At 45.2% G+C, this 13,221-nt stretch overlaps 1 protein-coding gene across 1 annotated transcript in view; it reads left to right on the top strand.

Annotated features, from left to right (window-relative positions):
* Positions 1–13,221, top strand: part of MORF4L1 (mortality factor 4 like 1) — a gene marked incomplete in the record, with an annotated part of 852,677 nt that overhangs the window by 376,323 nt on the left and 463,133 nt on the right. Inside the window, 1 exon segment of the mRNA XM_044077694.1 lies at positions 1,373–1,461. Coding sequence (XP_043933629.1) covers positions 1,373–1,461 — 89 coding nt within the window.

Below are 13,221 nucleotides of genomic sequence, written 5' to 3'. Positions count from 1 at the left end.
ATGTTTCTGCCATCTCAGTACATCATTGAAATTGGGGCACAACACAGGCAATTAAGCATTTTTGAAGGTGTCTTCATGTCATGCAACTGAGAGAGATTTTTTTTTTCTTGGGATTAAACTTAAGATTTACTTTCCTTCTAGGCTTGATGGACTTGAAATTTGTCTGTCGGAGTATGCCATTCCCCATCTATGCAGACTTTGGAGCTCCAGGCTCTCCCTGTTATAGAGAATCACATTCGGTTATCCATAACAACCTGGTGTCTTACCAGAAGTAGTTTCAGAGCTCTGTCAAGAGTCACTGTACTGAGGCAGAACTGCTTCCAGTTTTAGAATTATGCACATTATGGACAGCTGTGTCATAGCCACTTGCCGTATGTTTAATGTTTTCACCATGCATTGTAATTTTATCTCTACTCCAGGAATTTAAAAATTCTTGTTTATCCAATTTCGGATAACTTTACTGACCACCCTCAGACCTCCATTGTGGGGATTTTGCCATAATTGAGAATCTTTGTTGTTGTTTGTCTTACGGCTTTTCCTGGTTAGGGTCGCCACAGTGGAACACCAGTTCGCTAATGATTGGCAGTAGATTTTTATGGTGCTGAGTTGCCAGCCCTACACCCAACCTTCAACAAAGGCACACCCATTCACACATGTCTTTCGAACTCCCATTCGACTGAGGGGAGGACATGCAGACTCCACACAGAAGGCACTACAGCCAAGAATCGAACAGGAAAACCTCTTGCTGTGAGGCAACAACGCTACCGCTGCACCACCGCTGTTAATTGAGATTTTTTTTATATGATTTACCAAATCCGGAGAGAGAGAGACTTTGTAAGATATGACAAGTAGGAGTTTTCATTACATCACCTGATCTTCAGGATGGGCCTTTTAATCTGGTCATATTTATTTTAACTCAGGTCTGTCTTTGTGTTGGGCACTCAGTTGAACTTCTTTGCAAAGCTTCCATTTTGATTACTTTAGGATTACACCTTTATATCATTGTGCAACCTTTTTTCATGCAAGTGGTGATTTCCCCAAAATCATTAGGGGGTGGTAATTGTGAAACTTGGGGCCAAGTGCATAATCTTGTTCTTGCAGTGACGACATAGCATTCGTTGGTAAAACACTATGACCCTGTCCTTTAAAGCTTGAGATTAAAAGAGCACACAGCAAAGTGAAATATGGAAAGAAACTCTCAGCTTTTTACCAAATGCAGGACAGCCTTGTTAAAGATCAGCTATTGTGGTGAGTACTTTCATACTGTTTTGTTACATTATAAGTGTTTCTCTTTTTTTTTCTGTCCAAGTTTCTGCTTAAACTTTTTTCCTTAAGTCAGATGAAGTAAAGCCTTTATTTAATTCTACTGCAGCTGTTTTTTCTACCTGCCAAAAAGAATGTTGATTCCATTTTGGAGGATTACGCAACTTACAAAAAATCCCGAGGAAACAGTGACAACAAGTAAGTAGTGTCTGATTGCCCCTTCAAAAGCTGTATATTATTCATGTAAATGACATGACGCAAGTTTTGTTTTTCACTCTGAATATGCACTTCAGTACTTCCCCATCCTATGGTAGTGAAGTAAAATATAGTATGATTTCATTTAACCTTGCTGATATGTTTCCATTTGTAGGCTGCTTGCCAAGTGATGATGATCTTCGTGTTTCACTGTTACAGTCATTACATTTGGGTTATCTGCTTGCAGGTAGCCCTCAGTCGGCCTGATTAACAAAGTCTTGGGTCCTGCGTCGGTTGCTGTCCCTTCTTCCATGACATCAGGTCGTCAGGGGTATAAAGCATGCAGCCGACGCCATTACATCAGTCTTTCTTGCCGTGCGGTGCCTGAAACAGAAGCAGTTCACAAGTGCCAGTCGGCCGACTCCTGAAATTTTTGTTTTCGAGTTTCAGAACCAAAATCTTCAACTAAAAGCTAAGTACCCCATTGGAGAAAACTTTTTCTTGCTCCTTACTGATGTCAGTAAAAGTTAATAATTGCATTACTTGTGGAAAGCAAATACCTCATAAAGATTTTAATTCGTACTGTATTCCTTGCCTAAGCCCTGACCACGACGTACCTTGCTGTCGGTTTTGTGCTTTATTTAATCAGCACACTATCTGTCGTCAGTACATTTTCGCCTCTAAATATGTCGGTTCTCTGTTTGATTATCCAGAAATGTCGGTTAGCCATCAGACTACCGGAATTCCGAAAAAACGCAAAGATAGAGACAGGCCGCTGAGGTCCAAAACTGCCAAAGACGCTTCTAAGCTAGTCGCCAGTGTGCTGGTACTTTGTAAGGTGCTTTTGCAGCCCCTGATACCTGCTACTTCTGATTCGCAGGCCTCTACTGAGACCCATTCGGAGTCCGGTATGCCGCGAGATGCTTCAACTCTGGAACCCGCGGACGTCTCTGCCTTGGATGGGTCCAGAGCCGCTGTGCAGGCACCGGCTTCTGAGGGTGTATTCAGGCCTACGGACTTGCATATTAAACCAATGCCTCCTTCTTCTCTTAGGCCTAAATCTCGAACCATGCCTAAAAAAACAACGCCCAGGCCACATGCTCAGGCCTCTGTGCCCAAAAAATAAATAAGAATGGCTGAAGATCTAATAACTCTAATCAGGGGTAACCAACCCCCCTTTCTAAGAGGCCTAGGACTGAAGTGGTTTATGAATCTTCTGACCAGGATTCTGTTTTTTCTGATTCTTCTGATGATCTGGATTTGCCCTTACCTACTTATGAGGATTCTGATGCAGAGGACTCCATTCCCTCTGATGTCCTTCAAGAATGCAACTGCAGTCCTTACATATGGGTTGTCCTGCCTCAGGCAGCCCTTCGGTCGGCCGGATTCCAAAGTCTGGGTCCGGCGTCGGCTGATGTCGCCTCCTCCCCGACGTCAGAGTGGCTGGGGTATAAAGGCATCCGCCGACACGCCATCTTCTCCAGTCTTTCTTGCCGCGCGGTGCCCGAAGCAGAAACAGTTTGCAAGTGCCAGTCGGTCAGCCCCTGTGTTTCAGTTACCGAAGTCATCTAAAAGCTAAGTACCCCGTTGGGGAACATTTTTTCTTGCCTCAGCCGATGTCAGAAAAAATTGAAAAAGTTAATAATTGTTTGTCTTGTGGTAAACAAATACCTCATAAGGACTTCCATTCTTACTGCCTCCCTTGCCTGGGCCCAGACCACGACGTCTCGGCCTGTGCTTGCTTTAATAAGCGCACACTCAGGCGCCGGGCAGAATTTGCCGAAGACTTTTTTGGCGAATCCTTTGCTTATATCATGCCGTTGGAACAACCGACAACACAATCTACCAAAAAACGCAAGGACCGGAACCGACATCCTCGGCCCGCTTCTTCCACCGATACTACGCCTAAGCCCTCCGCGAGTGTTTCGGTCCTTTCGGAAGCGGTAATTCTACCGCCCCAGGCAGACGACACCGCTTTAACGCGTTCTTCGGTCCCCGAGATTACACCAGTGCCGGTTGTTGATTTTTCCTCCAGAAACAGAGGCTCTGGATTTACCCGACACCATTCCTGTGGACAAGGTTACCCCTGCACGTGGGGCAGCTAGGCCTCCGGTATCTATGTCCATCAAGGCCTTTGCACGTGCTAAGGCTGCCAGCCAGGCCAAGGCCCACCCTAAGCCTACTGCTCAGGGTCCCTCTTCTGATAGACAGATCATGACTCTTGCTGCAGATTTAATCTCTTATCAGAGGTTCTCAGCCGCACCCGGACAGAGGTTCTCAGCCGCCTGCAGAGAAAAGGCCTAGAACTGAGCAGACAGACACCCTCTCCTCAGATGAAGCCTCTGGGGATTCAGAGCACTCAGATACCCAGGAAGAATCCTTCCAGGCCTATGAGGATTCGGATGTTGAGGATTCTATTCCCTCTGCCTCCCCTCCAGAGGATATTTCTTTTGGTGAAGTTCTCCACTCCATGAGAGAACATTTTCAGTGGCAGGGTCAGGAATTCTCTGACTCCAGGAAAAGGCTACGTACCTTCCTTAAGCTGCCCCAACACAGACCTTTAGCTATTCCTCCAGTGTTGGATGTCCTTGATGATGTATACTCAGACTCCAGTGCTTCGCCTGATTCTCTCCCTCCTGCTCCTGTCAAAACTGACAGATATTACAGGGTCCCTGAAACCCATAAGCATCTCTTTAAGGCCCACTCTGTGGATTTAGAGACTATTTCACAGGGCCCCAAGGCAGTGGCTTCTTCCTCTGCCAAAAACCCTCTGGCCGCTGACAAGGAAGCTAGGTCCCTGGAGAGATGGGGCAAAAAAGTTTATACCTCTTCCACCCTTGCCATGAGGTCACTTAACTGCCTTTTTCATATGTTTCAGTACCAGGATTTCTTAATGGATGATTTGCAGAAAAAGTTAGCCTCTCCTGAGCCTATAGATAGAAAGGCATTGCAGGACTTGGTTCATAACACTCAGCAGGTTAGCAATCATTTTCTACAGTGTGGTTATGATGCATTGGAAGCTTCATGTAGGGCAGCCATGACAGGGGCCGTTATATGAGACATGCTTGGTTGAAAGAACAGCCACTGCCAGACCATGTTAAAGTTAAGCTCCTGGATGCACCTCTGGAAAAACAGAAGCTTTTGGTGCTAATGCACAGGATGTGCTGAAGTCTATTGAAGAAAAGGCAAAATCAGTACAGACTGTCAAGGATTTCCTCCAGGTTCAACCTCCCAGATTCAGTAGGAATTGGCCTTCTAAGAATTGGTCCTTTCCAGACTCGGACAAGTTTCAAAGGGGAAAGAACAGGCGTGCTCGAGGTAGAGGGCAATACCGAGGTTCTACAGGGGCCAATGGCAACCACCAAATCAAAGAAGTGGAGCAGGGAGTTCGCCTGCACCACAGGGACAATCACAATGACTTGATTATCAATCCACCTACCAAGGCTCAAAGAGAAGCTCCTCTAGGCGGAAAATTATCCTTATTCTCAAAAAACTGGCACATTTTAACCAAGGACGAATGGATTCTGGACATAATAGACAAAGGTTACAGGTTCCACTTCCACACCTTACCAACGAGACAAGGCATGCCAAACCTGCCACAAAATCAAAGGTCAGAGGCTCTCTTACAAGTTGCAAAGCTGTTACAAATAAAAGCTATAGAAAATGTACCTCCACAAGAACAAGGCCAGGGATTCTATTCAAGACTGTTCCTTGTTCCAAGAAAAGAAAAGCATTGGAGGCCTGTACTGGACTTGTCTATTCTAAACACTTTTCTCATTGTGCCAAAATTCAAAATGCTGACGTTACAGCAACTCCTTCCCATGCTGGGCAAGGGGTCTTGGCTGGTTGCTCTGGACCTCAAGGAGGCATACCTGCATGTCCCAATCCGACACAGCTGCAGAAGATACCTCAGATTTCTTGCAGGAACAGAGCATTATCAATTCCCAGCATTGCCGTTTGGCTTATCTACTGCACCCAGAGTATTCACGAAATGCCTGGCATCAGTAGTTGCACATTGCAGACTCCAGGGGATTCAAATATACCCTTACCTAGACGACTGCCTCATACAAGCAGACAGCAAACAAATATTGATAAAAAACTTGGACTATGTCATTCGGTTGCTGCAGGCTTTGGGATATACAGTCAACATTCAAAAATCAAGGCTACTACCATCCCAAAAGATTATTTTTCTAGGAGCAAAACTGGACACACAATCACAAATGGCTTTCCTCACTGAGGAGAAACAACAGCATTTACCAGATTACTTCAAAAGCCTAGCAAAACATACCCAGCTGACCGCAAGGAAGATCCTGCAGGCCCTGGGTTTCATGGCATCTTGCATCCTTCTGATCCCCCTGGCAAGATTACACATGAGGAAGCTACAATGGTATCTAAAAAGCTTATGTTCTCAACACAGCCACAACCTGGAAGACGTAATACCACTTATTCCATGCCTGCAAAGGGAATTTTTGTGGTGGGCTCAAGCAAGCCAGTTAAACCAAGGCATGTCCTTCAACAAAATTCAAGCAAGTCAAACCATTACAACAGACGCCTCAGATCATGGATGGGGGGCGCACATGGAGGACAGATGCATTCAAGGCCAGTGGACTCCCAAGGAAATGCCTCTGCACATAAATCAAAAAGAGATGCTGGCAGTGATGCATGCCATAGAAGCCTTTGGAAAATCTCTTCAACAAGGCCATCTGCTAATAAGGACAGACAACACCACTGTCATGTGGTATATAAACAAACAAGGAGGCACTCACTCGTATCCCCTCTGCAGACTAACAATGGCTCTTTGGGAAAAATCCCTGAAACTGAACATCCATTTGCAATCCCACTTTGTTCCGGGCAAGGACAATGTACTGGCGGACAGGTTGAGCAGAAATTTCATAGATCCACACGAATGGATGCTGCATCCACACATTTTCTCACAAATAACAACTGCATGGGGAAGACCAGACATAGATCTATTTGCTTCTCATCTAAATCACCACCTGGACAAGTTCTGCTCAAGGACTCACCATCCTCTAGCCTGGAGAACGGATGCCCTCTCCTTCAGCTGGAATGCCCTGGAAATCTATGCATTCCCTCCTCTACCATTAATGACCAAGGTGTTACTGAAGATCAAAGCAGAGCAACCAAAAGGAATACTGATTGCTCCAGTCTGGCCGAGGCAGCATTGGTATCCCTTGTTACTGAGCATAACTCACTCCAAACCGTGGCCCTTGCCCCAATGGCCTCTGCTCCTAACACAACACAATTACAGGACTGTTCATCAAAACCTGCAAACATTGCAACTGGCAGCTTAGAGGGTTCCATGACTTTGTCCCATGACACCCTCTCCGAAAAAGTTCAGGAAATCTTGCTGGAAGCACGCAGACCTTCCACCAGAAAAACCTATGCGGCCAAATGGAAGAGATTCATCATCTGGAATGCCAAAAAGGGACAGGATGCATCAATGATGAGCATACCTCAGATATTAGAATACTTGGCAGAAATGTTTCATAAGGGCCTCTCATATTCATCCATTAAAATACACGCTTCAGCAATCTCAGCAAACTTCAACTGTGATCCACCTGTGTTTTCACATCCCTTACTAAGACCGTTCCTAAGAGGGATAAAGAATATCAAGCCTCCCAGAAAACCACCAGTTCCTGCATGGGACCTCAACTACGTCTTGGAAAAATTTAACTCTTCCTCCTTTTGAACCAGCAGCAACTTCAGAAATGCAATTCCTCTCCTGGAAATCAGCCTTCCTGTTGGCAGTTACCTCAGCAAGAAGAGTCTCGGAGATACAGGCCCTCATGGCAGTACCTCCCTTTCTCATTTTCCATCAGGACAGAGTTTCTCTAAGGACCAATCCTTCATTCATGCCAAAGGTGATATCCAGGGTGCCTCTAAATCAAGCAATTCACCTGCCTACCTTCTTTCCCAAACCTCAAAATAAAGGGGAAAAGCTGCTGCATACTTTAGACATACACAGACAATTACGCTACTACTTGGACAGAACAAAGACCACCAGGAAGTCTGACCAACTATTTGTAGCCTATGCTGCCAGAGTGCAAGGAAAGGCAGTCTCCAAACAAACAATTTCAAAATGGATTGGACACTGCATCAGATTCTGTTACTCCTTCCATGGAAAGAGTGTGCCAGCCAATATAAGACCACACTCAACCAGAGCTATAGCCACTTCCACAGCCTTTCTAAGAGGGGTGGCTACAAAGGACATTCTAGAGGCTGCTACATAGAGCTCCGTGCATACATTTACCAAACTACAACCTGCCTTTATACTCCAGATCCCGAGCAGGCTTTGCTTCTGCAGTCCTGCAGGGTCTTTTAGCTACACCATCCCTTGCTTAGATCCTACCACCCCCAGCTTGGCTATGGTATTCAACCCATATGTAAGGACTGCAGTTGCATTCTTGAAGGACATAGTACAGTTTTGTATAAATGTAGATGTCCGATAGATATGCAACTGCAGTCAGGTTTTCCCTCCCTCCTACCCCTCTGTTTGTTCCCTAGGGTCCTTCCCCCTCTCCTATTTAGCTGGGGATATCTGTTATGGTGTATCTGTTTATTACTGTTGTGCAGGTCTTGAAATTTTTTCTTATCCATTCACAAAATTTAGCCTTCCTTGGAGGGCACCTGGCATCTGGGGCAAGAAACACTGAAGAAGATGGCGTCGGCGGATGCCTTTATACCCCAGCCGCTCTGATGTCGGGGAGGAGGCGACATCAGCCGACGCCGGACCCAGACTTTGGAATCCGGCCGACCGAAGGGCTGCCTGAGGCAGGACAACTCATATGTAAGGACTGCAGTTGCATATCTATCGGACATCTACATTTATGGTAGGTACAAAACTGTACTTTTCCCCTCCTGAGGATTTTTCTTTTGGGGAAACCTTACATACTCTAAGGGAGCATTTCCACTGGGAAAGACAGGATTTTTCTGATTCAAAAAAGAGGCTTGGGGATTTCTTACTCCTACCTCAGCATAGGCCTTTAGCTGTTCCTCCTGTACTAGACATAGTTGATGATGCTTTTTCGGAATCTAGTTTGGCCCCTGATTCCTTTCCGCCTGCTCCCAGAAAACCAGACAGATGCTACAGGGTCTGTCGCACAACTTCCTTTTTAAAAATCCTATTGCGGATCCAGAGACTATTTCACAGGAGCCCAAGGGCATTAAGGCTTCTACTGCTAAAAATCCTACCCATTCTGAAAGAGACTCCAGGGCACTGAATAGTTGGGATAAGAAGGTTTACACTTCTGCAACCTTGGCCATTAGGGCTTTAAACTGCCAGTTTCATATGTTAATGTATCAGCAACATGTTGGATTTTTTAAACAGAAAATTATGTTGATTCCTGACTGTGTGGAAAATAAAGAATTACAGGATTTAATGCATTCTGCTGAACAAGTTGGAAAACTTTGCAGTGTGGTTTTGATTCATTAGACGCCTCTTGCAGGGCCGCTGTTAACTGGGTCTGTGTTCAGAAGGCATGCTTGGCTTAAGGAACAGTCTTTGCCTGATCATGTTAAAGCTAAATTTTTGGATGCTCCCTTAAATAAGGACCGCCTGTTTGGCAACAAGGCTGAGGAAGTTCTTAAAAAGATGGAAGATAAAGCTAAATCTATGCAAACTGTTAAAGATTTCTTACAAGTTCAGTCTCCTAGATTTAGTAGGCACTGTCCCTCTAAGAATTGGTCCTTTCCAGCCCCTTCCAGGTCTTCTCAAGCCAAACCTAGACACAGCAAAAACCCCAGGTTTCAGTTCCGGGGACACACAAGACTAAGCAGTGGGGGGCCTCCACTTCCAAATCTGGAAGTAGTAAGACCCCCCCCCCCATGGTAAACTGTCTCAGTGACTTCCTTTAAAAATTTCCAAGCACTTGTCAACTGACTGTCCCTTTGGGGGGAAAGATTGCTCTTCATGCAAAGAACTGGGAACTCATTACCCAGGACAAAAGAGTTTTAAATATAGTGGCCCAAGGATACACATTTCACTTCCACACATTGCCAACGCCAAGCAGGTGGCTGGACCTACCCCCAAATCAGTGGGCAGAGGCACAAAAACAAGTACCATTAAATCCTGTAATTCTTAAGCATGAGGGCTATTTATCTGGTACCAGAAGAGGAAAAGGGACAAGGTTTCTACTCAAGACTTTTCCTGGTACCCAGAAAAGACAATTCATGGCATCCTAGCCTGGACCTGTCAACTCTAAACACCTTTTTGGAGATTCCAAAATTCAAGATGCTGACTCTTCACCAATTACTTCCTATGCTAGGCAAAGATGCCTGGTTGGCAACACTAGATTTAAAAGAAGCATACCTGCATATACCAGTCAGGGAATCTTGCAGAAGATACCTACGCTTCAAAGCAGGCTACACACACTATCAGTTCTTTGCACTGCCCTTTGCCGTATCTACTGCCCCCGGGTATGCACAAAGTGCCTAGCTCCAGTTATTGCATTTTGCAGGCAAAGAAATATTCAAATATACCCATACCTGGACGATTGTCTAATTCAGGCAGAATGCCAGGACATACTTTTGAATCATCTGGCCTTTATACAAAGGGTTGTAACTGTCTGGGGTACACCATAAACGAAAATAAGTCACACTTGCTACCCTGTCAACAAATTATATTCCTGGCAGCAAGCTTGAATACAACTTCCCAGATGGCCTACCTCACGCCAGAGAAACAAATTCTTTTCACAACCTACTTCAAACAAGTGGCCACAAAAACCCTGCTATCTGCTAGACAAATACTGCAAGCCTTGGTGTTCACGGCCTCCTGCATTCTTCTAATTCCATATGCAAGACTGCCTATGAGGAAAGTACAGTGGTATCTAAAAAGCCTATGGTGTCAACATTCTCAGGATCTAGAAGCAATGATTCCTATCATACCTTGCCTACGCCTAGAGATCCTTTGGCGGGCAGAGGCCTGTCACCAAAACACAGGACTACCTTTCACACCACCCACTGCCGCCCAAACCCTAACAGACTCATCAGACTATGCATGGGGGGCTCACCTGGCAGGGAAGTGCATTCAGAGCAAATGGAACCCAAGTCAAATGCATCTGCATATCAATCAAAAAGAAATGTTAGCTGTACAGAATGCTCTGACAGCCTTCAAGGACTACATTCTTCCAGGACAACTAATGGTAAAGATGGACAACACCACTGTTATGTGGTACATAAACAAGCAGGGGGTACACATTCTTACCCCCTCTGCAGACTAGCCATGGCATTATGGAACACAGCCTTGAGCTACCAAGTGCACCTACAAGCTCAATTCCTGCCAGGAAAATTAAATACACTGGCAGACGAACTAAGCAGAAACCTCATGGACCCACACGAGTGGAAACTGTAACCAGGGATTTTCAACATGTTGACAAGCAAATGGGGGAGCCCAGATATAGACGTGTTTGCCTCTCCCGAGAACTACCAATTGGACAAATGTTGCACAAGGACTCCCCACAAACAAGCCTGGAAAGTGGATGCTCTGTCCTTCAGCTGGAAAAACCTATTAGTCTATGCCTTCCCCCCTCTGCCTCCGCTCTCCAAAGTACTACTAAAAATCAAACAGGACAAACCAAGGATGATTTTGATTGCTCCAGACTGGCCACACCAACACTGGAACCCCCTCCTGTGCAGTGTGTCACAGTTATCCCCATGGCACCTGCCTCAGACTCCTTCCCTGCTGTCTCAGCAGGAGAACCAGATTCTGCACCCTCAGCTTCTAACACTGAACCTTGCAGCCTGGCTAATTACATAATCTCTCCTTTACCATTCCTCAGTAAACCTGTGATGGATATCATTTTAGAGGCAAGGATTCCTAGCACTAGAAAATCCTATGCTGAGAAATGGAAAACATTCTGTGCCTGGAACCCAGTCTCAAGGGATAAGTACAGCAGCGCCCAATTTACCTCTGATTTTACAATACTTAACTGAGTTGCTTCACAAGGGCTTGTCTTTTTCCTCCATTAAAATCCATGCCTCAGCCATTTCAGCTCATTATAACACAGAATCCCCCCCCTTCTCTCATCCACTGCTCAAGCAGTTCCTCAGAGGGGCCAAAAATGTGAGACCACCCAGGAGAGCTCCAACCCCAGCCTGGGATCTTAACTTTGTTTTGGAGAAACTCACTCTACCTCCTTTCGAGCCAGCTGCTACTGCAGACTTAAAATGTCTCTGTTGGAAAACAGCTTTCCTTTTAGCAATCACTTCAGCTGGAAGGGTATCTGAATTACAGGCCCTTATGGCAGTGGAGCCTTTCATCATCTTTCATGCGGACAGGCTGTCCCTCAGAACCAATCCATCCTTCATGCTCAAGTTGGTATCCAGTGTGGCTCTTAATCGGTCCATTCATTTGCCAACCTTCTTTCCCAATCCACAGAACAAAGGGGAACTGATACTGCATTCCGTAGATGTGCACAGACAACTCAGATTCTACTTGGACAGGACTAAACCTCAAAGGAAATCTGAACAGCTACTGGTAGCATTTGCTGCAGGGGGAGAGAAGGCTATTTCAAAGCAAACCATTTCTAAATGGATAGGCCATTGCATTCATTTCTGCTATAAGCACCATGGAGAACCTATCCCCCAGGGGATCAGACCTCACTCCACCAGGGCTGCAGCTACCTCTACAGCCTTTCTCAGAGGCGTCCCTACCAGGGACATCCTAGAAGCTGCTACCTGGAGTTCTGTACATACTTTCACCAAGCATTATCTTTTGCCAATTTTCTCTAAATCCAGAGCTGGCTTTGCCACTGCAGTCTTGCAGGGCTTTATAGCTGGTCCTAATGCTATCTAAATTCCTCCTCCCAACCATAGCTTTGGGAATCTACCCAAATGTAATTACTGCAACAGTGAAACACGAAGAACATAGTACAGTTGTGTACACTTACCATAAATGTAGATGTTCGAGTGTATTCACTGTTGCAGTCCTGGTTACCCTCCCTCCAGCCCCCCCCCAACTTCTTTTGGCTATACCTCCACTTTCTTTTACTATGCTTAAAATTGCCTTTTTGTTGGATATATATCATTGTACTTTTATATTTAATTGTTCCCCATTAGAGGGGCACCTGACATCTGGGGCAAGAAAAACTGATGTAATGGCATAGACTGCATGCTTTATACCCCTGACGACATGGAAGAAGGGACAGCAGCCGACGCAGGACCCAAGATCAGGCCGACTGAGGGCTACCTGCAAGCAGATAACCCAAATGTAATGACTGCAACAGTGAATACACTCGAACATCTACATTTATGATAAGCGTACACAACTGTACTATCTGCCTCTTGCATGCAGTCTTTTAGCCTTGTATTTAGTATCAAAATTAAACATGGTCTTTTGAAAGGGAAGATGTTTACTGTTTGACTTCATCCCCACTTCGTTTTACATTTATTGTTAGATCACTATTGTAGTAGCCTAAACAATATGGGGTTAGATCTTATTTATTCTTTGACAGATTTATTCACACTAGGCTGGTGCCTTTTTCAGGGGAAACCCGAGGCAGTGTACTACTTGGGGAAATGTGGTCAGGGCATCAGTGGAAATTCCCCTACTTTTTTTTTTTTTTTTTTTATAAAGATGTTGTTTGATCTTTTACATCTACCTGAGCTGTTTTGCTAAGCATATAACTGGGCCGCATCCAAAGATTTACGGGCACCTTCCACATGAAGAGCTTGAGAAGAGCTATATAAAATCTGTAGTTGGGGTGCCAAACCTTCAAAACTTTCTAGCTGTCAAAGTGCAGTCTC

This window comes from Protopterus annectens, chromosome 7.part0 (assembly GCF_019279795.1).
Source record: "Protopterus annectens isolate FY-2018-M chromosome 7.part0, PAN1.0, whole genome shotgun sequence".
In the NCBI taxonomy this organism is placed as follows: Eukaryota; Metazoa; Chordata; order Ceratodontiformes; family Protopteridae; genus Protopterus; species Protopterus annectens.
Note: the sequence above shows the minus strand (reverse complement) of the source record. Positions and strands in the feature narration are given on the sequence as shown.